We start from the raw sequence: 27,398 nt of genomic DNA, 5'->3' as shown, positions 1-27,398 counted from the left end.
GCCTTCGGAAAACGATGCCGGTTTAAGTATGGCTGGACGCGTCTCCTATGAGATCGGCACAATAAGAATTCGCTTCCGACCCTGTCTCTGCGGCGGGTCCATCACACGAGGCAGGTGCAGACCATCACACGAGGCTCATCCGATAGCATTGGTCTTTTATAGATGAGTAAGTAAAAGAGCTGCCGATGTGCTCACTCCAAGTGTTATCAAGACTGATTCTCACGACGACGCAGGGATGATTCAGCTATGGCCTTCGTCTAGGCACAACCAACCAACAGCCGCACAGGATTTTGGTCAATAATCATGGAATACAGCCTTGAGACGAAGTATAAGAAGACTGCTCAATCCAGGGACCAGGATAACATACAGTCTCGCCTTTCCACATCCAAGTCGTTACGCATATCCACCATCCAGAATTCCTACCACCTCCACGATGGAATTCAAACTCTTCAAGCCTATCCAACTTGGCGATATCACTCTCCAGCACCGTATAGTCTTGGCCCCATGCACCCGCCTCAGAAACTCGCCTGAAGGCGCGCCTTTGGATATCACCGTCCAATACTACGAGCAGCGGGCCACAGTCCCAGGCACTTTCTTGATCTCTGAAGGTCAGTGCCCCTTCTTTTTTCTTGCCTGTTCCTCGCTTGATAGAAGGGAGTCTGACTATGTTGAATTCCCATAGGTACTTCGGTCGCTGCGAAAGCTGTTGGTTTCCCCAACGTTCCTGGGATTTTCAATGATGTGCAGATCAAAGCCTGGAAGAAGGTAAATATCGTCATCGAACCCGTCGAGCCCATTTGCTCACCAAGTTCACCTCTCCTGTTTCCAGCTCGTTGACGCAGTGCATGCCAAAGGCTCCTTCATCTACCTCCAGCTCGCCGCCGCCGGCTCCCTAGCCCTTCCCGACGTTCTTAGCGCTCAGGGCCTCCCATATGTAGGTGCCGGCACCGTCCCCTTCCCTGGCCGTGAAGCAACTCCACCCCGCGCTCTCACAATCGACGAGATCAAAGAATATGTACAATTCTGGGCCACTGCGGCGAAGAACGCGGTCGAAGGCGCGGGGTTCGATGGAGTCGAGGTGCATGGCGCGAATGGATTGTTGATCCACCAGTTTTTGAGAAGCGCTTCGAATAACAGGACGGATGAGTATGGTGGGAGTGCGGAGGGGAGGAGTAAGTTTGCATTGGAGGTCGTGGAGGCGGTGGTGAAGGCTGTCGGACAGAACAAGGTCGGGTTCAGGATTAGTCCTTGGCTGCAATCAAACAGTCAGTCTCAATCCTGTTCCTTTCCCTTGTATCTCGGGACTAACACCTATATTATCACCTAACCATGTAGATGCTTCGGAAGAGATCACCTCCACCTTTACCTATCTGATCACGCGCATCCGTGACCTCTATCCAGCCCTCAGCTATCTTCACGTCGTCGAGCCTCGAGTTGAACGTGACTCCACTCTGGACGTGGCGCCCAAGGAGAACAACGACTTCCTTCGCAAGATATGGGGCTCTGAGGCTTACATCGCTGCTGGAGGATTTGGGCGGGAGGATGCTATCCAGACGGTCGAGGAGAAAGGCGGGCTGGTCGCCCTTGGGAGACATTTCATCGCGAACGTAAGTTGTCATCTCTTCAGTGTACAGCGCACGAGTTAAAACGTTCGCTGTGCATATAGCCCGATCTCCCTCGCCGGTTCCGCGAGAAACTGCCGCTCAACAAGTACGACCGCCCGACATTTTACGTCCCGGGAGATGTCGCCGCTGGATATATCGACTATCCTTTCTATGACGAGGCCAAGGAGAAGGACGAGCAATTGGTTTCTGCGGAAGCAATTCCTGTGGCTTAATGGATACTTTACACATAGAGTTGAAACGGACTGGCCAGACCGTAGACAAGCATCGTTGTTTCTTTTAATAACACAACTCTGTAGTCTTTATTCTAATTTATCGACTGGTTTAGAGCTTCTGGTGGACGGACGAGATCAAAGAACGCACCAAGAAGTCAACTAGAGTGCAGCCTATGAGATAAATAATTCAGCTCCATTCATAGACTGGGCAGGGTAACGTATATATGGTCACGGATCTGATTGCTGGCTGGAGACAAGGGTCACGACGAGTCCTCTTTCCCACTCAAACTCCTAAAGAACTCAGCATACGCGTGGTCGACATCAAACAACAACTTTGGGGAAGCGTCAGTCATGAGACGTTTTCAAAGGCATGGCTGGAAAGTGAACCTGTCGTGACTGTTCCTCTGTGATCTCCTCAGACGCTTTCATCGCGTTCAGTGTGATCAGCCTGTCGTCTGAGTTAGCCCAGCCAGAGTAGGAACGGACAACATTTCTCCGCAAACGCACCATCCAACCATCTTACTACGCCCCTCCCAGTCTTTGCTACCCTTGAATCTGGCGTATCCGGTGACCAGCTCTTGCAGGATGGGATGTAGTTGATCTTTAGCACGGAGGCGAAGCTTGAGTGCGTCCATGAAGGTGATAAAGCTCTGCAAGAGATGATTGGGCCAACCTCCCTCGTACAAGTTGGAGATAAGACGTACCTGCGTGGTTTCGGCCACCCATTTCCCTGTCTCGGGACCGGCCTCACTCGAATGCTCTATTGTGGCGGGGACGCCTACCTTCAGACGGTGAAGGGCAGCAGGGTGATCCATCTAGTACCATTTGAAGACGATTAATCGCTATAGCAAGTAATATAATGTGTAGAACGCACTCGATATCGCGACATGAAAGCCTCTACACTGGGCACATCATCGCCCACTAACTTCAACATGGTCTTATACTGAGAGAGCAGCCGCGTGCATGCTGGCGAGTACCTCTTCCATCCCAGATTAGTTTTCTCAGAGGTCCACAGGGAGACAGAGTGTGATGCTCACTCGGCAGCGGTGACTGAATCACGGACGTACGCTCGCTCGAGATAATCGAGTGCGACTATGATTCCATACAGTGTGGCGAGGGACTCGTATTTCTCGCGTTCAGCATTGGTCGTATAGAGCCGAGCTTCTTCGTCTAGTGAGAGAGGCGCAGGCATGGTATATCAGGTAAGGTTAGAGATCGCAAGACCCAAGGTAGTAGTCAGGTATCTCAAGCGTTCACTCGACGTGCATGATGGGTGGCTGTAAGCAGGCGTGCGAACGAGCTTCTATTCGCGTTCAACGCCACTTCACGTGTGGCCCAACCATCCCATCTCCGCCTTCCTTGAAGACTCGCATATAGCTTTGACGACAATACACTAGGGTTCATATCATGGCAAAGCGAAACATTAGTACTAATATACCGTAGAGTAAAATACAGAGGGTCAGGTCCAATCCCGAGTATATGTGGTCCCTTAGTCTACATAGTCCAGTCCGAGTCCATAACGCGAACGTCCTGAATGTTCTCTACGAATACCCCAGCACACAACACGGAAGTGACCAGCGAGGTCAACTACTACTTTGGCCCTATAACATGAGTAGCATAAAGTATAACGAACACAAGGATGATGATGATAATGACTGCAAGGATGAAACACCACTGTTTCTTCTTTCTGACCGCTCTTGCGATGCGCACGGCTGTAGTCAGTTGTTCGTCACTGAAGAACATACTACATTAGCATCGAAGATGATACGACAAAGACTAACAATAACCGAAGGCAATACAAATGCTTACCCTTTCTCGACATTCTTCTCGACGTCAGAGGCGTTGTCATTGATAACGTCGAAAGCCTCGTCCTGATCTTCCACCAGTCGCCCGAGCTGTCACACCAAAGAACACATGATCGAATTAGTGTTATTCTCGCCGATACTGAGAGGCCGCAAAAACTACGCACGTCAATGAACATCTGTGCCAATTCTGCCATGGTCTGTTCAAGCCGTTTCAGTTCAGCTTGTCGCCCTTGAATTTCATGGTAATTGGCAAGCGAATCAGAATAACGACCCGTGATAGGGTTCTGAGTTTATCGACAAGTATCTGGTCAGTCCACACGAACGGATCAAGAGATGTCAACCAGGCTCACAGCCATAGAGAAGATCTGCGCAGCAGCATTGTCATCGCTGTTCACGACTGCACTGATCTCTTCGGAGGTGGCGTCAGGTTTCACTAAGGCCACAATATCAATGACAATGCCGTCCGAGCGTTGGAGATAAATCATATACTCACCTATTCGTATCTGTCTCTCCACTCGATCCCTTGTCCTTGTCCTATTCTGCTTTTCTACCTGCTGGAATTCCGAAACAGTGTCCATCAGCTTCTTCTTCACAAGCCCCGCCCTGTTCCTCCTCATACTCTTCTCCGCATCAGTACCGCCAAACCCCCTCGAGATAGAGCCAAATAAGAGTTCGACACGTCTGGCGAGATCATTTGATTGTGATCGAGCTGATTGTGTGAGTGCTGTTATTGTCTCGGTTGACGTGTCATCAGAACTAACTACAGTGGCAAGGGAGCGTTGGTGTAGAGTAGATATTTGGGAGACCGTGCTACTGAAAGTGGCAATTCCAGCCAGGATAGAGTCGACCTATCAGATCATAAGTAACGAGTTGTCCAACCTTCACTGAGACGACGGGACACACCTCAGCATTGAAGAGCCCCATTGTCTGTAGGTTTCCACCGGGATTGTGAAGCATCGGTACGTTCATCTCGTATTGTTCTGCGCTCGTGGGAGACATACCGCCTGCGCTACGCTGAGACTGCAAGAGCACACGTGAACATGAGTTGTGGTGTGGCCAAACATATCATGAGATGATGCCGGTCCACGTACCCTGAGTTGTGCAAGGCGGTCGTGCGCCATCTTCTGAAGGTACTAGCTATAAAGAAGAGCGTAAACGCAGTTCTTTTCGTTCGTGAGCGATGAGCAATAACAGACCGCCAGCTGGCGTAAGAGGCAGTGATAGAGAGAGGGAGCGCCGACGTCGCTCAATTGAGCGTGGGCACCAGGCAGCCTTTATATATATCAGTCATATATCCTGACAGTCAGCATGCCAAAACGATGCGATCAACACACCACCAGCAGCGCCCCGAATAGCCTTGGGGTATCCCTCCCTCAGAGAGTACGTAGTATCTGTACACAACGGCATCGCTTCACCGTGCAGAGCATCGTCCGCAGTGCACCATGTTGATGGATAGGCATAAGCTGGTACTATTTTACTGTAGGCCGTCGTAAACAAGTATGAGTTATTGGGCTTTCTGTCGACATGCGAGTTTGACAGTGCCTTGTGCAGGAACTAATGGTAACTCACTTAGGGTGGAAGCTTGAAGCTTGAAGAGTTGCAGTCTTGGAATGTATCGATGTCGCGGGACCATTTCGTTTCGGCCCGTTCCGCGGCTGCAGAGAACCTACAACTCTTGCCAACAAGCTATTGCGCCACACTCGAACAAACCTACTCAACCAAATGTCTCTGATGGGTAGCAAAGAATATGATGTATCCTGATATACCCAAGCACCAAGCTTGACTTCCTGATGAAGGCAGCTTCACTATACGACACCCACGCCCAAAAGCGCGGCACCACTTCGAATCCCTCGACCACGGTTCGCAGCCAAGCTAATCGCCAAACAGCTGATCACGAACCCCGTAAACCTTACACAGGCGCGTAAGAACACAAACAAGTCCAAGGAAACGCGTCCAAGTACAAAAACCCACCGAAAGAACGCCACGCGCGACAACGACCTCTCCTCGCGTGGCGAGCGCGACGACGCGAATATAGCTCTCAGCACCGCCGGTGTCACGGGAATGCGACTATTGGATGGCGGCGGTGATACTGGTGCAGCATGCAGAGAAGAAGAGGAAAGCGTGCCGGTCGTAGTGGTATGTGTTCCTCCACCGAGGTTAGACGGTTTTGGTGTAGGCGCGTAGGTTGCTGGTGTGATTGTGCTGGTGGAAGCGGTTGGGGTGGGTGTAGAGCCTGATCCAGATGTAGAGGTAGTAGAGCCGGTTGAGCCAGTCATTTTTGAGTTGAAGATGAGATACTAGGCAACGATGGGTCTCGGTTCGGGTTCAAGTACATAGCAGAAACAACTTCAAGTTTCGCGACGTGGTTATGTGGCGTCGACGCGTCAGTTTGAACTCCGGCGGCAGGAAATTGCCGAGTAAGAACGAACACACGAAATGGTGGGCCACACACCTCGATCCCGCGTATATAACAGCAGATAGCATGGTCCAACGACCACCAACTTTGGGAGACCCAACGCTGTATATAGAAATACATTATATACAGACATGAACGTATCCACGTGATATGTGCAATGAAATCGTATCGAGATTCGAGACCAGTGTCAAACATCACGACCTCCGGACCTGGACGCAACTAGTACTACGACCCAAACCCAAAGAAAAAAAGAGACAGAGCTGGCCACTGGCACTGGAACATCGAACTACTCTCGGGAACAACGGCCGTGGAGACTGGTCATTCGGGTAGAAAGGAAAAGGTACAAAGAGGGGTATCTGGATACATGCCGAGAAAGAACAAGACGAGCAGCGAGAGAGTGAAAAAGAGTAAGAAAGGAGGAAACAAAAATGAAACGATGCGGGCAGGGGCAGAGACGGATCGTACCCTAGACAGACACAGACAGAGGCTCATAATCAAATATCGTCGTAAACTGAAATAAACGTACACACAGGAACAGACTATCGGATCGAGAATATGGACAGGCAGACAACGAGGCAGGACGAGCCGATATGGGATATGGGATGAGACGACAATATGGGGCCGTGCGGGGACGGAATAAGACAAGAAGGGCAATAAGAAGCGACGGAACAAGACAGACTGAACGTACAAGGTCGATCAAATATAAGAGTCGATAAGATGATGCTTCGCAGACGGGGATGTGTGTGTGTGTGTGTGTGTGTGTGTGTGTGTGTGTGTGTGTGTATGTGGGTAGATGTGTGGGGTACGCAGATGTATGGTGAGATGGATCGACGGCATCAATGGTGCGAGACAGAGAAAAGAAGAGGGTACTATCGCATAGAATAAACTGTGACAAGTAATGTAGGTGCTGAATCTGTGCGTATATGCGGCGATCAGATGCAAATGGGGAGAGATGCAGGAAATATATGACTGGGGGAGTTTGTACAGGTGAAAAGCCATGAGTGATGATGCACAGGAATAATATTAGTATGTTCAAGCGTCTATGTATAGGGAGAAGAAACTATATCGATGCGTTCGAATCACGACTCGGGGTCATCCGACGGCGAACGCGAAAACGTGAGAAAACTCATCAACTTCGAACTCGAGCTCGGCCTCTTCGCTGTCGAAGAGAACAACGTGGAAGGGGGTGTCAATGGTGGTGGGAGTGAGGGCGGTGCGAACAATGGTGAAGGGAGTGTATGACCGGGTGAACTTGCTCGCTCCGTACTGTGAAGCTCAACTTCGTCGGGGGACGAAACGAGAGGGTGTGCAGAGGCCATCATCGTCGTAAAGCTTTCGCTGTGACTCGGCGAGAAACTCCGGGCCACGGGGAAGTCGCTGAGATCCCAAGTATGTCGAGAATGTTCTCCTGCCATCCGCGGACGTGTCATGTAGTCGTTGAATTGTGGACCATTAGCCCTTGGAGTCATGATTCCATCCAAGCCCTGTAGCTCATCACCGGGAGAGTGTATAGTCTCCAGCGGAGTAGGGCGCGCAGGTAGAAGAGGCTCTGACGTCGAAGCAGTAGGGTGCTCGGCAGAAGATATCCTCGAGTCGCTACCGACTCGACGTCTGATCGACTGACGCCACTTGCGTCGGACAGTCTCCATCGTCGGTGTGCTCGAAGCGGCAGGTCTCTGGGGTATAGTGTCTGGGCCAGTAATCGGTGTGAACGGTGACGGAAGACGAGAGATAGAGACGGTGCGCGCAAGAGGTACGTTCGTTTGTTGGAAGAATCCACGGACGTTGTCGATCATGGATCGCGAACGTTGAGGCTTGTAACTCTCCACAGCGTGCACGTTCACAATGTCGTAACTTGCGTCTGAGTTAACCCGTCCTGGGCGGGGATGTGTCTCCACGGCCGGGCTGACAGAACTGGAGCCGCCATGCGAAGCGTCAGTACAAGAACACTGAGACAGCAAAGTCGGCGAGTCTGGCGTATTTTCTGGACTCTGAACGACAATACCGCCGTCATCGACACTATCAGGACCAGCGTTGGCGCTGAAGATATCCACGGCCTGAAGTTTCGGCGGCTTCCTGTTCTTCGCCTTCTTGCCTGGCTTGCTCGTCATGTTCGCCGACACCGAAGCCGGAAGGGGCGGCACAGGAGGCTCTTCGGCCTGGAAATCCATATTGCTCTTCCGCCTCTTAACGAGCACGCTCTCGCGCTTCGTCAACTTGTTGCGCGCAGCAACACCCATCGCGCCCGCTATCCCCACCCCAGAAGTCGTCGGGCCCAAATACTGCTTTGGCCTATCCGGTGAGACTTGCCCCAGCGCCTCCGCCACCGCTCGAGCAGCTTGCAGATCGGCATTGATCACATCGCCTATATCGCGCTCGACTTGCGCCCATGACTCCTTCGAAGGCCAATCGACGCGAACGCTGGAGTCTGGCGTGGAGCAGAAGAACTGTATGACAGACGCGGTAGACGAACGGCGACTCGGCGCGGTGGCCTCGCTCTTGAACGAGGGATCCGTTCGCAGAGTCGGTCGAGTGGCCTTGTAAGACGTCGGAGCGGTCTTCAGACGTTCGATCTCGACACCAGAGGTGGATTGGATATTCGGAAGGGGTGCAATCGATTCCATTGGCGAGCTCTCATACTCCCGTTGCATCTCTCCCACACCTGGGTCCATATGCAAACTGGAAGGCGCTTCAGAGGGTGTCCACAGTGGCCTTGCATCCCGGGCATCCCTGAACGCCGACATCCAGATATCCTTCTCGCCTGGCGAAAACGTCGAGAACTCGAACTCATGACCTTGTCCGCGTAACCGAAATGTGTTCTTGCCGAGGAGAGCTACGATTGTAGATCACGAGGTCAAAGCGTGGCGAGGGACAAGCAAGCACATGCCATCAGCACAGTTCACGCGGACCAATGAGATAACAGGCCGTGGTGTGGGGTGAGAAGGGAGGTCCCTCCGGACTGAAAGATGCAGGGAGATGAAAGGTTGAGCAAGATTCAACACGCACCTTCCTCGCCCTCCAGAGGATCCAGTGTCATGCCAGCCAGAGTGAACCAGTGCCGCGGTTCGTACTTCCCCTTCGACACCTTTGCTAGTACCAGATAGCCCGCCTCGTATAAGAACGCGCCCAGATACTTTGCGTTCAGAAGTCCGGATCCCATCTCACTCAGCCTCCGACCCGTCCCAAACACGACGCCCAGAGAGCCTGCCATCGACACCGGACCCGCCGTCTTCAAGAACGAAAGCAACGACGGTGCCGTCGTAGTGTATCTGTCCAGGATCGTCGTAGCCTTCACAGTCTGATCGTACGTATGCTTTGATTGGTCGACCAAGGCGGCAACATGGCGCATCGCCTGTGTAGCGCTCGCGACGACCACGTCCGGCCCAGAGGGTAACGGTAACTCCCGATCGACGAGGCATCCGGAAGATGAAGAGGACATCGGAGGCGGACTTCGGACTGGTGGAGAGGAGAGCATGGCGTCGAGAAGGAGTGGATACTTGCAAAGACGCTGGATGGGCTTGATGATATAGTCGTTGAATTTCAGCTTGGGCAACCTTCTCTCCCTCCCCGACTTGCCCTCTGCTGAACGTTCCTTCATATCCAGACTGCCCGCGCGATGACTATCAATCGATTCCTCAGCATCCTCGATATGATCAGCTACTGCATCCTTCAGATCCGCATTCGAACGCACAGGCGAGAGGCCGCGACCTTCATTCGGTGGAGCATGCGAAAGTGGCGAGAAACTGGGTACCGCGAGCGAAGACATCGAGTGTCGTCTCTTCTTCATGGCCGCGGCCGACGCTGCCGCCAATTTCTCCCTCTTCTCCCTCCCTCTCTTCTCGTCCTTCTCCGACTTCTTACGCTTCCGACCCTCCCTCGCCTTCTCCTCAACAATCTCACCTGACGGAGAGGCAGGCGTTTCCAGACCTGCAAGCATATCGCCTACACGGCGCGCGCATCGCGTCTCGAATGCTCCCCATTCCGAAGGAAATTGGGTCTGAGCCGCACGGACCACGTCGATCGCGACGAAATGACCGGAACAAAACTCTTGATAGATGTTGAATAGGGCAGCCTGTAGTGTAAAGACAAGGGCGGACAAGTGTTCATGCCGATGATGGTCAGACGAGTCAGAGACACGTAATAGAAGGAGCGAGACCGACCTGCGTCGTGAATACGGTGGTGACGGCCACAATTGCATCCTGCAACTTCCTCACCACCCCGCTCTGTACCCCAGGAGAGAACAAGTCTCCTCCGAGTAGGTCTCCACCAAGGCCCAAGATCGTACTCATCTCTCCACTGGACCTTTCCTTCTTCATGTCCTCTTCGCTGACCATCGGGAAACCTACGGGATCAAGTGCGGTTCGTAACTTGGTGAGGAAATCCTCGTGAAAATTGAGAAGTTGAGTTGCGTTCCTTCGAATGGCGTCAAGATTTTCTGTGTCGAGGATCGGATGTGAGCGATTGGATTTATCCTTATGTTTGGATTCCCTTGTCGTGGCTGGAGAAGATGTTGAAGTCATTGGAAACGGTCGTGTCGCGGTCGTGGACGGAGGAAATGACGTAGCAAGAGGGGTCGGAGGGGTCGATGGTGAGTTTGGAGGGTGAGCGTCGAACATGGAGTAAGACGTGGGCGTAGAAGGTTGTTGATTGTTGTGACGGGAAAGGTTTGCGGCGATAGAGCGAGCAGAGCGTAATGAGTGCGCGGTCGACGAGCGGGACAAGTTGTTGTACGAGAGGGTGCGACCGGTCGTGGTGAGGAGAGGCAGTTGCTCAAGGTATATCTGGAAGGGAAGACCATGCCCGAGACTGCATGAGCCTCGACTCAAGACACTCGAACCAGACAGCCCGGAGAGTTGGCAATGAGTGATGGTACGCATGAACTCACATTGACCAGAGCTCTCAGATCAACCAGGTAGCCGACCTCGGTCGTTAGCAATTCGGTGAGTGCATGATACCGTCGAATCAGCTTCATCTTCTCCCTTCGATCCGTCTCTTCATCGTTTACCCTGGCAGACGGTTCCGTGTCTGGATGGTCTTCATCGTCCGAGCCGACGTCGTCGCCCACGATGTGGAACAGTCGTTTCTCGGCTTGAGCGCTTTCGACAGCGAGGTCGAGCGCGGGATCTGGCGAATGACGGGGCTTAGAAACTTTGGACCTGGGACCTTGGGGCGAATCGTTAACAACATCAGGTCTCGTGTGCGTGAGGAGTCCGGGCAGCGGGGGGACATCCGGAGGGCTGGGCGAGGTGCCTAGTACGGGGTAGGACATTCTTCGCCGAGAGTCCTTCTTTTTCAGCGTACCCGGGCCCATTTCGCCGCTTTGTTCCTCGTCTTCGTCGCCGTCCTGGCCGTTGAGTATGGCGTTCGCGGGCTGTGAAGCCGTCGAGTCGTCGCTGGAGGAGTGGCGTGAGTTGTGGTGGTAAAGACTTGAGGGCTCAAAGGCGGCGGAGGCACGAGCACGACGGCGGGCCCCGGGGGACGCTGCGGACGTCGAGGTGGAGTTGTGGGAGGAGGTGGGCGGAGTGGGAGGGACCTCGCGCCAGATGGGAGGGATGGTGTTGAGGTAGGCTTGGAGTGAGGACGATGCCCCCAACGCGGGATCAACGTTTCCCGACTCGCTTGAGGAGCTGGCCCGAGGCCGTTCTTTGTTGGCACCCTCCCTGCCGTCCTCCTGCGGATCGCCTGGAGAAGGCCGGCTACAGTCTACATCATCAGCTGCCCCGTTATTCGGCTGGTTGCTTTCCTGCGCAGAAATGTCTGAGGTGATGACTGGGGGGGTTGGGACGGGGGCTGGAGGGACGAAGAGCGCAGAACGCTGCGGGGAGCGGGTGGGCGAGGCTTGGGGGCTGCGGAACCAGAAAGATGGGGAAGTGGCGGCAGGAGGGGACGTGCGTGGTGGGGAAGGCGGAAGAGGAGAAAGGACCTCCATGATGCTCGTCATCACGTCCAGAGTGCTAGATATGATCAATCTCAGCGAGCGTAGTACCGATATGATCGTCGATGACGGGACCAACGTTTGATAATAAAAATAGGATTTTCGCAGTCGTCCTTACACCTCTCCACTCCCGCTCATAATATTCTGGGTTCGATATGCAACTCCGTCGACGCTCGTAGAGGGGCTTGGCTGTCAACTCCTGGCCCGAGCGGGTCGTTGATGCGGCGAAGCTGTCACCTTCGGAAGGTAAGTGCACCGTTTCCGAGCAAGCAAGATCGGGCGTCACGTCACCTGGCGTGCTCTTGTCCTCGCCGTCGTCACAGCAGAGACGTATGGTCGTGAACGAAGGGGGAGGGGCGAAGGGAACAGCGGGGGGAGAGGACAGGGACGAAAGGCGCAGCCTGCACGACTCTTTGAATCTCGAACGGTCGCTGCTCGGTCGCCGGCGTGTATGGAATCGAGAGGTGGTATATGACTCTGTAGAACGTTCACGATCGATCGCCCACCGGGTATTGAAAGCACCGTCTATGGCACAGTGCAGACAGCAAGGTCGATTCCGGGGACACTCCGCGTTCTCAACCGTCTTATCCACCCGGCAGAAGTCCTGAATTGAGTTCGCTGCCCGCCCAATGCAGGGCGCTCTTGCAGCACTTCGCTATCCGAATTCAAATTTCCACCATCTATCGCCCGCTTCCAAACATACAAACGTGTGTTCTCATGCGATCCATTCAATGCACGCTATTCCTGTCCCGTTCCCTATCTTCCTCCTTGCATCCAGTCCAAATCCGTACACGCTCCTGGCCACCACAATCGTAATGCGCACATTGTAGTCTCCAAAATACCTCATCCACACCTGCAGAAAGACAATCCGAAACCCATGCTCTGCTCGTTTCACATCCCCAACTTCTCTCAAACCGTCATGGCTGTCGTCATGACTCGCACGAACATCTCCTTCGAGCAGACGAATCGCCAAACAGGATCCCATTATAGATAGCTTGATGCGCCTTCGCACTTGCACCTGACGCCCTCTCTGGTCCTCCCGCTCACAACGGGCTCAATCCTCACGCTCGGAATATCGTTCGTTCGGCGTCAACCGCATCTCCCCACGGGACAACCCTATCTGTTTCGCTCCACAGTCACATTGTCAATTCAGTTATATAATTATGTCGTCGACACGTCCCACACACCTGTTTCAAGCATTCGTATGACCTTGATCCAAACCCATGTACACTCTTCTCCAATGTTCTCTTGACTTTCCGAGCTGGAGTTCCTCCATGCCGGTGTGGCTGCAATGGGTCTTCTTGAATGCTCTATTTCTGCATGAGTGCCAGCCTGGGACTAGGATGCTTCTGCAAGGATGTTGATGCAGGCAGTCGCCACCATCCCTCTCAACGGCGTCTTCTCGCGCGCTTTGCATTGACGTGCATCGCATCCGAGCGGCCCTAAGCAGCTCGCAACTGCCGATGTCAACGTCAACTTGAACATTCGGCGCCCCGGGTTTGGAATCAACCACAGAAAACATGTTACATCGGGGCTCGGGGCATCGGGGCCGGAAATACTTTATGTGGTTGCAATTGGTCACCTCCATGACCACGCTGCGAAAACGAACCTGGGGAAGCCGCCGGTGGGATTCGGGAGATGTCCAGGCTTTTTGAGTTCTTTTTCCTCAGAGGCACAGGAATAAGGGCATCGTCTCAGGCACGACGAGCGGTGTGCGAGTGAACGTTCGAGCGTGCGAGGGGGATTTCGAGATCCGAAGAACAGGGAACAAATATTCAAGATCGAGGAACGTTGCGCGAGTGAGTGTGGTAATAATATGAATGGCCAGAGGACCCAGCGTGAAGCGCTCGTCGAGGGAGTCGGAGGTGGCAGGTTCCTGCCAGAGATCATGACTGGAACAATGTTGCACATTTCTTTTCGTACTGCGTGCGGCTATCGAACGTGGCCTCCACTTTGCGATATATTGCGTGCGAGCAAGCATCGGGTGTTCGACCAATCTTGTCAGCCTGGGTCTAACTTGCTAGCCTATCCCAGGAAGAGGTCCAAGTGGATTTGGCGGCGACCTGAAGTAAGAATCCTGAAGAAGTTCTTGAGAAGTTTACAAAAGGAGGGATGGAGAGGACGCCACGGAAAACTGTCAGGCCAGACATACAACAACCTGCATTCCGCTGCGCAACTTCCCAATCGTCAAGCCAACGAACTTACCCCAGTGCACAGAGCCGTCGAGCTTGACTCTGAGGAAGACTTGACCTTCAGCATATGTGGCGGTGGCAACATTCCATTGTCGCCACACGGTGATAAAGCGACTGTGCCAGACAGAAATCAGCTTTGACAACCGTACTGGAATGTTTCTTACCGGCTGGATGTATGCATGAATGACTGTATGGCAGATGCAAGTATGTGAACTTGGAGTCGCACGGAGCGCGGGTCGGCTGGGTAGACAAGATTAAGCTGTCCTCTAGTCGACTAGTAGTTGGTACACATATGGTTACCCTCGGGAGCAGAATTTGGGGAGGCGTCGAGTCTGGTCGTCGACTAGGTGAACAGAAACCGAAAGGATCGTCCTCCGCTATAAGGTTTCGTGCTGCGGTGATGACTTGATTCATTCATGTATGCTGGCATTGTCAGGACAGAATCTGTAAGGGTGGTTAAAAGAGATCCGATGCATGAGCACGATATATGCGGCGTACCTCCTTGTGTATTCAATTGGTCCATTCATCAAACCTTGCGGTCTGTCCTTTCTCATCGTAGGGAAAGCGATGCCTGATGGTGGTGTCCTGTGTCTTTGAAGCCAAGACAGCTTGACGGGCTAGCCCTTCTGGAGAAACACAGCGAGGGGAGGTCGTACTCTTCGAGGTCGAGTTACCAAGCCGTACTAGATCACCGGCGATTTGTTGGCCATTAGTAACCCTCCACCCAAGTTGGACGCGTGAATGGGAATGTAGATGCATCGTGCATAGCAGCGGAGGAGAGCAAGACAGAGATATTGCCAGAGGGTGATTTGATTGACAGCTGAGTTTCACGAATCTTGGAAGACTGTTGGAAGTGTCCTCGATAGCGCGATAAATGCGGCGATCAAGTCCATCAGGCTGCATGAGGCGAGATCGTGTTGCGGTATATGAAATGACGTTCGAATGAGCAGTATAGCAAGCAAATGGCGAAAGAAATGCGCTGTGATGAAGGGTGCCGGTGGCGCACGATGGTCGTGACGGACTATCCTATACTTGTCTAGATTGTCGACTGGTTTAGATGATCCTGCGCGGGTTATTGACCTCGATCGACGAATATATGCTGTGAAGATTAAACCGTCAAACACGCCGCAAAGGGAGCCTCTAAATCCGTGACTTGGATATATGCTTGTAAATTTGGATGTTCAGCTATATCCTTCGATGGATCGGAGGTCCCTTTGCTTCAAAGAGCCGTTTTATAACCTGAGCTAAAGTGAGCATCTTCGGCCGTAAAACAAAGCCGACGCAGAGCTCTACCACCGAACATATATCTCCGCATAACACCACCTGAGGGCCAAAGGAGAACGGTAAGAAAGTCAATGACTGATTGCAAAGAGTTGCTAAGAGCATGAGGCTTGTCAGAAACAGGGCGACACCTGATGTAGTAGAGCTCGAGAATGTGCCTTGATGAACCCTGAGCATTCAGTAGACTATGTCGGAGCGAGAGATGGCAAGCAGTCAGTCAAGGCCGACAGATGATTCCTCTAAACATATTATAATGTGGTCGCCTGCGAGCAAGGATTTTCATGGACGTGGTGGAAGGCAAGTGCAGTGATTTTCCGAACGCCGCAAGAAAGGTCAAAAACCGGGAGATGCCGTGATTAGTAAGCGCTGGAGTAGCGGTGACCGGTGACCCACCTTGAGCTTCAACTTGCGCTCCTTGAGCAACCTTCCTTTCGAATAATTCTTGCTAGCCTTTTTGCCATTAATTTTATGTCCCCTCGCCGTCTGATCCATTCCATACGCACCTCAGGTAGTCGCCACTTCTTCAACAGCTTCCCACCCTGCCGACGTCAGCTCTCATGGAGCGCCACACGATACAACCAATCTCAGCGAGACCATAGCGCCAGCGCGAAACTTTTCGCAGAAGCTATCGAGGAAGAAGCTGAGGAGCAACAAAATCCTAGACCACCTCCGAGGCTTCCCCCGGTCGCGCGCGAGTATGAGAACTGGACGGGTGAAGAGTCGATGGAAGACGCCGTTCTTCGCATGTTGGTGGACAAGTACAAGCCCTTGCGTACGGGCTCCATTCGAACTGCCGACGAAAAACTAAGGCAGGCCCCACCCAAACTTTCCTCTTCCAGTCGACCTGTTACTTCTCCTGCGCCAGACGAAGCCACCTCATCTACGAGTACTGCGTCGGCTTTGGCTGATAGACTCAGTGCTGAGGATCTGAACCCGGCTTCGTTCGCTGCATCTCAGGCTCATCAAAGCGGAGACCCTTCGCGACCTGTATCCAACCCAGACGTCTGGGCGAACAAGCCTCTCATTCCCGCCGTGGAAGGACACAGACCATGGCATACCACGTACAAAGCTCCGTCTCACGCGACATCCCAGGCATCCGTTAAGTACGGTCGTATACCTCCCTCATCTTCCAAGCCCAAGCCGACTGCCTCTGAACTTTCTGCGGACGATCGCCTGCGACGCAAGGAGCTAGCCTCGAAGAAGCGGGCGCAGGCGGTGGGTCGACTGACTAAAGCACGAGAGTCCACCTTGGACTATCGCTTAGGTATCAGGGGCCAGGGGCAGGCAGGTGGTAACCCGAATCCTACTAGCATGAGGGGATGGCAAGGTCTTGTAGAGGATCGAATAGAGGTGTGTCTTTAGTATATGCCTCTCATGAGTATGAATCGCCGGCTGATCCTAGTCGTAGCGTGCTAGATTACAGGGCCATTTTAGAAACATCAAAGGGAGAGGAAAGCCCATTGGACGTCAGAACGATGAAGGGAATCCATTTATCGGACGGGAAGAGTTTCTCATGAATCGTATCGTGAAACGACAAGGAGCGGCTCCGCCTTGGGTCGAGTTCCAGCAAGGTACTGTCTGATTACCTCACTCTGGAAACTGGTACCTTAGCAGTCTGTTTGCATTTGTTTCCAGAACTTGAGACTGCTGTCACGTCATTTCGAGGTACGTATATCTATTTGAGACTACATACGTTCTTCGGTACTTACAACTTGCAGGCATCGTCCGTGAAGCCTGGACGAGGCGTGCAATTAGAACGTTAACGTTGGGTCCACCAGCTCTCATACCCTCGTACACCGTCACGGATATTCAACGTTTACGGGATGCGGAGTGGGAGGAGCGAGAGCGTTCATACCACCATCGTGCGCTCGAGGAACTCAACAGCCTTGTGCGGAGGTTCAATGGTGTGGCACCTTACGCCGTCCGACGGCCTTATTACACACTCGACGTCGAGTTAGCGAAGGCCTACGAAGACAGCGGCGAGGATATTTTGAAGGGTATTAAGCAGAGGTCGCATGATCTAGGAAGCCCTGGAGGAGACAATCATGGGCCGCTATTGACCGAGGACGGGGAAAGATCTGTGGGAATGGGTAGCGTGGAAGGGGGCATGAGTGGGCTAGGGGTAGTACGCATAAGAGATGTGATCAGAGGATGGTTCAGAGGGAGAGTTTGATCACCTGGTGCTTGCTTGGCCGAGGGAGCATGTCTGATCCTCACTCCTTGGATACGTCTGTGGGTCCGGTTTTTATTTATGGAGAGCAGTGTACTATCGGAGTGTATCGTAGAGTGTACTGTACATCGCGACTTGGCTCGCGATCGGCTAGAGCGGGGTAGAAATTGCCAACCGCATACAAGATTATCAAAGTCCATGAATTGCCTCCGCCGAGTCGATGACTTTCTTGTCTCCTACCTTCATGCTCTCTGTCTGTTGCGGTGCATGCAGCTATACGCAGCCGACCGACGCGCTCCTTGACTGCCTCGAGTTTCGACCTCCCTGGATTTTATCACCACGTTCCACACAATGAGGAAGCCATGCGCCCGCTCAGACGTAAACGCTGTAAATCTGCTCTTTTTGCTCGTTCACTGGATAGAAAATATATACGAAGTGTCATGGTCTGCAGTACTGTTCTGGCTTCTCACACTGTCTCCAACAATTCATTTTTCAGACTTCCAAGCATACCTATTGTCCTAGTCCAGCAACAAAGAGCCTGAATCTGTTGACAAGCCCGACAGAATGAAGGCCTCGTGTTTACCTTGTGTTTCCAATTTCCATAGCGGACCTTCTGCCCTGACTTTCCACGCCCGGGCCATGTAAAAATCGCATATAAACCTCGCAGCTGTACATCATCGCGCCTGCTCCACTTCACTGATTATCTCCAGCTCATCGACCCCGCCGTCCTCCTCAAGACTCCCCTCCCTCAAGCACCTCAAGCCTTTTCTTCATTTATTCTCCTTCTCCTCCACTACTCACTTCAAGCGACCTCAATGTCTCACCTCACCACCTATCAGCAGGCCGTTGTCGCCCCAGGCCCACCAGTAGCTGCATCGGAGGACATCATTGTAAGTAGCATTGGGTTGGTCTACTCTTCACGGTTCTCAAGTCGACGGATTTTCTTGGTATTTGTTCGCACGGTTCGTCATGCTACGTGTACACGCCCCTCTCCAGCCCGGTGATATCGTCGCCGTCAATCACGGTGCCTACGGGCGGAAAGAAGGCCTCGTTGTCGGATCGCACATCGACTACGCTGTAAGTTCAGTTCCATTTCTTCATCTCATTCCAAACCCCTATTGTCCCTGCCCACGTGAGCCATCCGACGGTTATGCTAATCCTTTTGTTCTCTCGCTATGCAGGGTCGCCAGATAGTCGAAGTCCAGTTTGAGCCCAACGAGATTTACCATGCCTGGTGAGAAGGTCGTCCCTGGAGGGCCTTGCCCTGGCTAACGGTGACGCACCTCGCTTATTAGGTACCCTACCGTCACCCGTGTGAAGCGCACAGTCTATACCCGTCCCAAGCAGCGCACCGTCGAGCGTCACATCTACTGGTAATCCCGACGATTCCCATACTGCAACGCAACTTTGCCTGGTATATCACTGCCTAGACGGCAACATCCTGGCCCCTTGTTTTACGAATCTGTGACGCCCGTCTGTAGTGATAGCCCTTGCTCCTGCCCTCCCCCCTGCCTTCGATTTGCAGATGTCTCATCGGTGGCTGGATTGTACTTTTCCTAGGGCACTGCGTGGTCGTGTTGTTGTATGAGATCATCTGTGAGCTGCGTTCGCGAGGTCTTCGATGAGTAGTTGTTATCGTGGAAGGGTCGGAGTTGTACTATAGTCATTCTACTACGTGCTTTCTTTTTGCTTGAGGTGTGGATGTACATGTTTCGTTCGACAGGACTTGCATGTCGCTGGACATTGTGGATCATAAATGCATTTATATTTAACGGCTTTTGTACCCACTCGACATACCGTTTCTCGATTGCCATTGCGCGATAAGAACCACCCCAACAGTATGTTTCATCGAGCATATTCTCATAGTTTGCTGCATGGCATACGCATAGACGTATATAAGTACAGCACTCACACATCGTGAAATTTGCGACAAAAGGTGGAAGGAGAACAAACGTTGAAGAAAACAACAAGCGAGAGAATCGAATAACATGGACGTATGAGGAGCAAAGAATGGCAAAACGAAGGTAGTGAACAAAACAACCACGCAGCACGCAACTACGGTCCGAATCTACCAACACACCGTGAATTCGACACCCTCAGCCAGTATCACCGTCTTTCGTGCCAGGTTCTGAACGCGATTCCGGCGCAGGCGAAGGTGAAGATGACGCCACAGCCATCCCTGCGGACCCAAACTTCAACTTGATCTTCTTGGGACCACCACCTTGTCCTGGGCTGTCGTCTCCACCTCCTCCCGCTGCCTTCACTAATGCAGCTCCACCAGCTGCCACAGTGCCCTCGTCCTTGCCGCCACCCTTGCCAGGGCTTTGGCGTCCAGGATTGGGGCTCTCGCCACCGCCAACCGACGATCTCTTCCCCCGCGTCGCCAACCTCTCCAATATCATGTCGTCCTCGTCCTCATCATCCTGCCTTCTCCTCTTTTCTGGTCTCAAGGGTGTGAACCCACTCGACTTTTCTTCCGAAGGTGATAGTGGCATGGGTCCAATCATTCCTACGTCCTCCTCAGAATCTCCGTCTGTTCCGGCATCTGCTGCACTTCTCTCGAGGTCGTCTCTTGACCTCTTCGTGGATAGGTGACGATGAGAGATGCGCGGCGTCGCTGGCGGGGCCTCCTTATCACCACTCGCGACCGGTCTCAAATCTGGTGAAGGTGTCGGGCTCGGAACGAACGCCTCCCGATCCTTGTTCTTGTCCTCCTCATGATTCACGCTCGCAATCGTGCCAACGGGACTCAAATCCTCGTCCTCATCCCCGTACTCCATAAGCATGTCGATGGAAGGCGAGCGAGGGATCTGGAGTCCCCGTGGACTGGGTGTGATAGGGCGTTTTTGTTGTCCGATAGCGCGTTTTGGCCAGTTCCGTGTTTGGGGTTTCGGTTTGTGTTGCCGTGGTGAGAGGTTGGGCAAGTTGGGCAGGGTGAGGGGGAGTGGTGGAGGTGGGGAATCGATATCGTCTTCGTCGTCGTCGTCGTCGCCATTGAAGTAGCTGTCTTCCGACTCTTCCTCGACGCGTCGGATGTCGAATGTACTAATGGAGAATTGAAAATGTCAGTATATGCGGTCTTTACGGGTTGGAAATGGGTGGTCCTACTTTGAGAACGACGAGAGATCGAGAGATTTCTGATCTTCCTTATGGGAGGTATCAGCGGCCATCTCCCATCTGCTGATCAGACCAGCAAACGCAGGCCCCGCGAACTTCGTCTCCGAAAGTTGTCGGACAAGACCCTCGTGAGTGGTCATCAAGTGAGTGAAAATGTCTCTGTAAGCTTCGTGGGTGTGACTCTGACCAAGAACGAAGGTAATAATTTCAAGCTGAGTCAAACGTTCAATGGAGCACGGAGTAAAGGAACGTACTGCGCGGATGGTATCGAAGAGCTCAAGACAACATGAGTTGATGAGCGTATCACGGTGTGATTCTTCCAGTGTGAGATCCAGCAATGCCTTGAACACGCCGAGTTTAATGAGATGCCCATTGAAGTGCTTATTCCGTCGTTTGAGATGTACTCTGAAGTAGCGCAACGCGGCTGTAAGATAAAATAAGCCATTGAAGGCCTTATGTCGCCGGTCGATAAACATAAGGGACGTACCGAGGCGTAAGTGCTTATCTTTGCAGTGGAGCAAGGTGATGAGGTGGAGGGAGACGGAGTGCTTGATCATCGTGAAGTGACTTCGGTATGAATGTTGCAAAGCGAAAGTGGATAGCAAGTCGCATAAAGATAGATAAAGGTTCGTGCGTTCCCGGGTAAAGACGAGATCGGATTCTGTACCACGGGGAGTCAGACGTCAGTCACTAGCGCAGTGAGGAAAGCATGTTTGAATTACCAGTACAGTGGTTGGGTTCAGGTATATCGAGAATAGGTTTAAGGAGTGTGTCGATAGAAGAAGTCTGGTAGAAGTTATCCAAGAACTTCTCGATCTTGGCCTCGTCTTTGAGTCTTGAGAACAGCTTCGTCGGCATCTGCTACACAGCGTGATGGAGTCGCGTAAGTATCAGTAAGCGCAGGGACGAAAAACAATAGACAAAAAGACAGACCACAGGATCATTACTGTCCGGTGTGGGCATCTCCAGGACCATTCTCAAAGCATCGCCGACCAAAGTCTGCACCGCCAGATCTTTACTTCTCACCATCATCACACACAGCAAGTTGAGCAACGACTCCCCCTTCGACCCCGCCCCAACTTCTTCATTCTGTCTCACGATATGCTCTCGCACACCATTCACATCATGGTCCAACAGGGTAATGAGGACTTCGCCTGCCACTGAAATCATCCGCTTCCCCTGTTCAGTAGTCTCCGGTTGCGCGAGGGCCCACTGAACAGCGTGAATGATACCGCGATCGACGAGGCACTTGAACAGCGACATCCGGGCGGGAAGTTGAACGTTCTTACCCATAATACATAATTGTTGGACGAGGAGAACGACCTCACGCCGCCGCTGCGCCAGTGATACATCGTCGCCCGCCGACCCATTAGGAGTAGCTCCATTTGCTACTGGTTTGGGACTCTGTCCACCCACCCTTGGACTGCTCGGTTCATCCACGTCCATCTTCATCGAATCCTTCTCCTTTTTAAAGGCCACATCCTCCGGCGCTGTGAACAGTGATACGATATCCCTTAGCAACCTAGGGTCGCCCTGAAAGTGGGCAATGATATCGATCTGGTTGAAGATGATGCACGAGTTGAGCACATTGAAGGTCGAGTCGTCAAGTATACGGGCGAGCGCAACATCCTTCAAAAATTGGAGGCGGTATGTATGGTGAATCTTCTTTGATATGATGGGATCGCTGATGGGAACAGGCTCGTGGAAGTGTGTCGTTTGACGTAGGAATTCACGGTAGTTAGCCTTGTGAGTTGGGAACTCGGGATCATCTAAGGATAACGTAGAAAGTAAGTCGGCGATGGTCCAAATGAACAGACAATTTCTCGCACATTCCAGCATTCCGACAACACCGAAGAAGATATCATCCTCGAGGATGTGTTCGTACATGGCGTGATCATTCATGGTGACTGCGATACAAACCAGCGCAATGAGTACGATGTGCGGGACGTGTCGCCGCCGGACTTACGAATTGTCTGCATTAGAGTGCATAGAGCGTGGAGATTGTCAAGGCTCTCTAGGTCCTCCGCCTGGCTCATCACATCGATCATTGATTTGAGGTAATCCTGGATGTAAGATGGACATTATGAGTTTTGTCGACCAGAGCAGATGGAAAAGCCTGGCTACGGACCGCTCTTTGAATGTACTCGCAAATCTTCTCTCTGATGACGGTCGTTCGGGACAGGGCCTTAATCGCCTTGTCTATCTCAAGGATGATGCCGAGAGCTGGCGAAGGTAGGTGACCGGATCGAATAATACTGCCGGTAGTGATGGATCCGGAGTCGGGTCCAGCAAAAGGCGAGGAGGATTCTGGGGAGCGAACCATATTAAAGCATAGGATGGCAAAGACTGGATGCCGATTACTCACCAGCAGATGTGCTATGGATGCGTTGCACCTCAAGAATGAAACTCCAAACTTCCTGACAACCTTCTGGATCCTGGAAACTAAGCGCGTAGTCCTGGCCATCGGGTTCTGTCCACACAATTAATGTATCTGGTCGGAGAATGCGGCATGAGTACCGGGAACTTTCACTCAAGTTCAAAAGGAGATACCTTGCTGCCGTTGATAGACGTCACTGGAACGAATAGCCGTCTGCAAGATGACTTCGCTGTAGCTTGCCTCAGCCCGTGCAACAAGAAGCGCATCGCCGGTGTTCTCGTCATAATGTCCGAAACAGAATGCAGTTCCTTGGTCGATCCATCTTGCGTTGATGAGTTCGTACACCTGCAATCGCAAGTCAACATAACACGCACACGCGACCAGATTGGCATCTATATATACGTCGATTTGGCATCGACCGTATAGGCAGCACGAGGCAAGTGGCGAGGAGAAGAAGAAGAAGAAGAAGGAAAGACAGACTTTGACGCGCTTCAGCTCGTGGTTGTCGCCTTCCTGATACCAATGCTGCCCCTCGTCTGCGGAACTGTCATGGCCGATGACTATCTCCTGCGCCCCACCTTCTCCGTTGATCGCCCCGTGACCTACACCATCCTGCGCGTTCCCTGGCGCGGACACGTCTATCTGGCGGTCGACATTTTCGACATTGGTGGGGGCTACGACAGTGATAGGGTCGACATCGGAGGGCGCGACGGCAGGAGATGTCTCCGGTTCGGATTGGGCCACATCGGAAGACGGAACGGTTGTGGCTGAGGGTGAAGATGGGTCTTGGGGGTTCGGCTGGGGCTTTGAAAGTTCCTGTGGGGGTGGTTCGGAAGAAGTTGTCGGTGCAGCGTCTGTGCTGCTCATGAGGGATGGCTGGGGTGTCGGGCGCGATGTCGGCCCGCTGTTTCAGGGCGGAAGCGAGTGAATAAACAGACAGAGCGGCGTCGAGACGGTCGTCGTCGCCGTCAACCGCGTTTCCGCGAACACGCGTCCCTCCGCGTGGCCCCGTGCCAAATCCGGTAATTTCCATGCCTGGCGTTTCACCTCTTTCAGCCTCTTTGTCTTCGCGGAGTCCATCCTGCTTGCTCTCTGTTGCTCCTTGCTACTCCCTGTCTCTATGGCTCCACTAGAAACTACCGACCATTCAAAGCAATGTGCAGGTGAAGACTCGCTCGGTCGACACAAGCTCTAGATTAGCAACATCGATCGTCATGTAATTTAGACTTCCTCATGGCGTGAAACTCGGACCATCAGGGAAATCCTGAAAAGCGGACCAGGAAAGGTCCTGGCCCGACAAGTCGAACCATGGGAGGCAATGGAAAAAAACCTAGCATCATCTCATACAACGACGGCAAATCGGGACCTCGGGAGGTCGGTCCAGGTCAAGTAAACCTTCCAGATATAATTCCGACCAGGATGCGTTCGTGTTGTCTGTCGTTGCCCGTCGGATGATGCCTGACCAGAAAAGACCATGCCAGCCCATGTCGGCGGGGCATGGCCAACACAAACCATTATGACATTACATGGCCATGGATGATCATGGATGGTCATTTCTTCTCTATAATGGCACAATGTCTCGCATACCATTGAATTTAATCTTTATATTCTTTCCAATTGTTCAATGCTCACGCTAACCCCTCAGTACTCAGTGATGGCAAAAATTATATTATGATGATTTGTATGTATGGCAAAATAAATACAATATGATTACACTACAGTTGAAATACCCGAGAGTCAACTAAGATGGTAAGATCAAGCACCAGATCTGACAGACACACAGAGGCAGCCAGAGCACGAGACTAGAGTTTGCCACGAAGTTCAAAGACAGACGAGCCTGAGAGAGACCGGCCCTAGCTTATAAGTAGTCAAGGGATAACGGACAGAGAGCAAATGTCGACGATGTAACAACAGCCTGAAGAAGATCAAGGGAAAGTCGGCGAGCAGAGCGCGAGTATATATACTCACTCGCGTCCCGGAGCCTATCGAGGAGGAGGTCAAGATCCGGAAATCCTAGAACGGGCGGAGAGTTACCGAGACCGGACCGAGGCAGGACCACCTTCGGACCTCTTCCGACTGTTCCGATTGGCTGACGCGCCGGTACGGGGGATGTGTAGTTATCTTCGATGCCGTCGACGAGCAGGTCTATTTTAATACTTTGCACCGTAGCAGAACGCAGGACTAGGCTATGAGCCCTATCACGAAGTAAAATCTCTCACACGAAGGCCCTAGAGGTTTTCTATCACCGTTGAATATCCAGCGGCGGCCACGAAGAGTAAGTTAGCCACCGACGCGTAGATTGCATGCAAATAAAAGAATGGGATATGGCCGGTGATTCCTCCGGACCATAGGCCTTGAAACTGACCTTTCGTGGTCGTATGGTGTTTTGCCCTGTTCATCGTTATACGGTCTTGGTGCTACGCTGAACTCCAGTGGGCACACGAGGCCATAATGGCGAAACAATGAGTCATGACCTTCGGAGTCCATGTTTGACCAGCAAGGCATGCGATGACCTCCAGTGCCCATTACCGCAACAGGATGGGAATTTCCAGGGCCACCGGAGGTCATCGCTGCCCGGCGATTACCTTTACGCTCGGCGAAGTCCATCCTTGCCAGCCAATCTCAGATTTTTGAGATTTCTGAGATGACATCCCATCGTTCTTCGGATCTGCTCCCCTGTTTGTCACAGATGTCTCACCTGGTCAGGATGTGTCACTCACCGGACACTACTCCTCTTCCAACGCTAGGGTTCAGATATGAAAGGGCCAAAAGGTTCCACGCAGGCAACATAATCGCATCACTTCAACGTAACCATCTCTGCGAATAGTCTGGTCCCCATGCCACAGTATCCAGGCTTGGGCCAACTCACGCCCAGTTTCACTCACTTTCTTGCACGCGTAGATCTCCGCAAAGGCTGCGAATCATCGTGAACCTCATCCTCGTCCTTTGCCTTCCGTTTCTTCCCCTTGGAATTGATGGCAGACGACTTCATCTGCCCATCCCTAGGATCATCCTCGCTAACCTCTTCATCCTCGTCAGCTTGCTTCTCCTTCTTTGATTTGGTTTTTGGCTTTGGCTTTGGTTTGTCTGACGCTGTAGTCTTTGCCCTCCCTTTGCCTTTTGTACTGATTCCGAGAGCAGCTTCTGTCCAACCACCCTTTTCTGCCAGTAACTTGACAACATCCCAAGCTCCCTCCTCCACAGGTTGCACGCTCAGTCGTCCTCGGTTGACAAGAGCCATTTCTGTATGGGGCAGCTCAGTTTACCTTTCCACGCAGCAACCCACGACGACGACGCACCTTTGATAGCCTTGACGCCCTGCTTCCCGATGTAGCCGATCTCGTCTGGGGGATCTGACGAGTCCCCGCCGGCGATGGTTTTCAAGAGCGCCAGGGGAACGAAGTGCGGTGCCCGAGAGACAAATTTCACGTCAACCATATACCATTTCGGCTCTTTTTCATCTGATTTCTGCGCAACGTGGTATCGGTCAAACTGGTTCTTCCTAGCATAGTAGAAGATTGATTGCGCACAGGGTCAAAGTATGGATGCTTTCTGTTTACCGTAACAGGGGGTGTAGGTGATTAGCTCGCACGGTAATATTTGTCTATGATGATGCCGGGCTTGCTCACACATCCCAGGCTGTATCTACACAAGTGATTATATGTGTTAGTGTATAGGTTTAGGCAATTCGAATCGAGATGCTCACAATCGGGGTACGCCTCCTTCGACACCTGTACGGAAAGACTGGCTGAATATGTCGATTCGTTCCCGGAATCAAGAGCGTTGAAGACGAACCTCTGCGAGACCTGCGATGCCTTCAACACCCATGTCCAGTCAGCAACAGGAACGTTTTGACCAACACAATAGTTAGGTGCCTACCGGGGGTCTTGCAGTTCGAGTGATAGAACAAAACCTACACGCGCGGTTCGACAGCTCGTACTAACTAGCATAAGACCCAGCCTGATTGGATATACCTTATCCCCAGCTTTCATGCTCTTCATGAGATTCTTCGCCTCATGATTCCGAACGCCTTCCCAGGGTGTAGTCCCCGCAGCCTCGAAATCGTCGACACTAAACTAAGTTGGGAGTCGACAAAAATGAGAGAATTGGCGAGATGACGATAGAGACATGGGATCAACTACGTGAGCAACAAAGACGTTTCGGGCAGGCTTAGACTTTACCTTGACATCTCTGCCTTTTACGACACGAGAATCGGGCTCAGCTTTCATTAACCAGTGCCTAGGCTGTTGAGACATGACTGTCCGTCT

At 52.4% G+C, this 27,398-nt stretch overlaps 7 protein-coding genes across 7 annotated transcripts; 2 read left to right on the top strand and 5 right to left on the bottom strand.

Moving 5' to 3' along the window:
* Nucleotides 1-433: 433 nt before the first annotated feature.
* Nucleotides 434-1,837, top strand: STEHIDRAFT_155935 (NADH:flavin oxidoreductase/NADH oxidase; the record flags this gene model as incomplete). The annotated part of the gene is made up of 5 exons (XM_007303073.1): nt 434-608; nt 683-765; nt 830-1,265; nt 1,336-1,607; nt 1,667-1,837. The coding sequence occupies 5 exons, from the start codon at nt 434-436 to the stop codon at nt 1,835-1,837; spliced, it is 1,137 nt and encodes a 378-aa protein (XP_007303135.1).
* A 260-nt stretch (nt 1,838-2,097) lies between these two features.
* Nucleotides 2,098-3,029, bottom strand: STEHIDRAFT_130494 (vacuolar protein sorting-associated protein 28; the record flags this gene model as incomplete). Its single annotated transcript, XM_007303072.1, has 6 exons — nt 2,098-2,169; nt 2,225-2,285; nt 2,345-2,487; nt 2,542-2,652; nt 2,712-2,814; nt 2,875-3,029. The coding sequence occupies 6 exons, from the start codon at nt 3,027-3,029 to the stop codon at nt 2,098-2,100; spliced, it is 645 nt and encodes a 214-aa protein (XP_007303134.1).
* Nucleotides 3,030-3,297: 268 nt separating this feature from the next.
* On the bottom strand, nt 3,298-5,119 carry STEHIDRAFT_120725 (t-SNARE). The gene is made up of 7 exons (XM_007303071.1): nt 4,734-5,119; nt 4,546-4,662; nt 4,136-4,490; nt 3,993-4,075; nt 3,807-3,926; nt 3,647-3,732; nt 3,298-3,569 (listed from the first exon to the last, which is right to left on the bottom strand). Exons 1-7 carry the CDS (start codon nt 4,761-4,763, stop codon nt 3,428-3,430), a joined length of 933 nt encoding a protein of 310 aa, XP_007303133.1. The 5' UTR covers nt 4,764-5,119; the 3' UTR covers nt 3,298-3,427.
* Nucleotides 5,120-5,447: 328 nt separating this feature from the next.
* Nucleotides 5,448-5,918, bottom strand: STEHIDRAFT_54256 (uncharacterized protein; the record flags this gene model as incomplete). Its single annotated transcript, XM_007302257.1, has 2 exons — nt 5,448-5,550; nt 5,614-5,918. The coding sequence occupies 2 exons, from the start codon at nt 5,916-5,918 to the stop codon at nt 5,448-5,450; spliced, it is 408 nt and encodes a 135-aa protein (XP_007302319.1).
* Nucleotides 5,919-6,846: 928 nt separating this feature from the next.
* STEHIDRAFT_120722 (Dbl-like domain-containing protein) lies at nt 6,847-12,085 on the bottom strand. Its single transcript, XM_007303070.1, has 4 exons — nt 10,944-12,085; nt 10,219-10,839; nt 9,065-10,130; nt 6,847-8,891 (listed from the first exon to the last, which is right to left on the bottom strand). The coding sequence occupies exons 1-4, from the start codon at nt 11,367-11,369 to the stop codon at nt 7,138-7,140; spliced, it is 3,867 nt and encodes a 1,288-aa protein (XP_007303132.1). The 5' UTR covers nt 11,370-12,085; the 3' UTR covers nt 6,847-7,137.
* Nucleotides 12,086-15,934: 3,849 nt separating this feature from the next.
* Nucleotides 15,935-17,639, top strand: STEHIDRAFT_54159 (uncharacterized protein; the record flags this gene model as incomplete). The annotated part of the gene is made up of 4 exons (XM_007302251.1): nt 15,935-16,816; nt 16,875-17,037; nt 17,102-17,131; nt 17,185-17,639. The coding sequence occupies 4 exons, from the start codon at nt 15,935-15,937 to the stop codon at nt 17,637-17,639; spliced, it is 1,530 nt and encodes a 509-aa protein (XP_007302313.1).
* Nucleotides 17,640-18,327: 688 nt separating this feature from the next.
* Nucleotides 18,328-27,386, bottom strand: STEHIDRAFT_167838 (DUF625-domain-containing protein; the record flags this gene model as incomplete). The annotated part of the gene is made up of 24 exons (XM_007303069.1): nt 18,328-18,526; nt 18,633-18,713; nt 18,818-18,870; nt 18,932-20,681; nt 20,745-20,935; nt 21,008-21,177; nt 21,241-21,414; nt 21,476-21,614; nt 21,687-22,522; nt 22,583-22,660; nt 22,720-22,816; nt 22,882-23,060; nt 23,119-23,244; nt 23,304-23,475; nt 23,533-24,034; nt 26,016-26,373; nt 26,430-26,598; nt 26,661-26,682; nt 26,760-26,775; nt 26,837-26,861; nt 26,926-26,945; nt 27,010-27,043; nt 27,105-27,206; nt 27,312-27,386. The coding sequence occupies 21 exons, from the start codon at nt 27,384-27,386 to the stop codon at nt 19,733-19,735; spliced, it is 4,434 nt and encodes a 1,477-aa protein (XP_007303131.1). The 3' UTR covers nt 18,328-18,526; nt 18,633-18,713; nt 18,818-18,870; nt 18,932-19,732.
* Nucleotides 27,387-27,398: the final 12 nt, after the last annotated feature.

The sequence above is a fragment of the Stereum hirsutum genome, assembly GCF_000264905.1.
Source record: "Stereum hirsutum FP-91666 SS1 unplaced genomic scaffold STEHIscaffold_5, whole genome shotgun sequence".
Taxonomy (NCBI): domain Eukaryota; kingdom Fungi; phylum Basidiomycota; class Agaricomycetes; order Russulales; family Stereaceae; genus Stereum; species Stereum hirsutum.
Note: the sequence above shows the minus strand (reverse complement) of the source record. Positions and strands in the feature narration are given on the sequence as shown.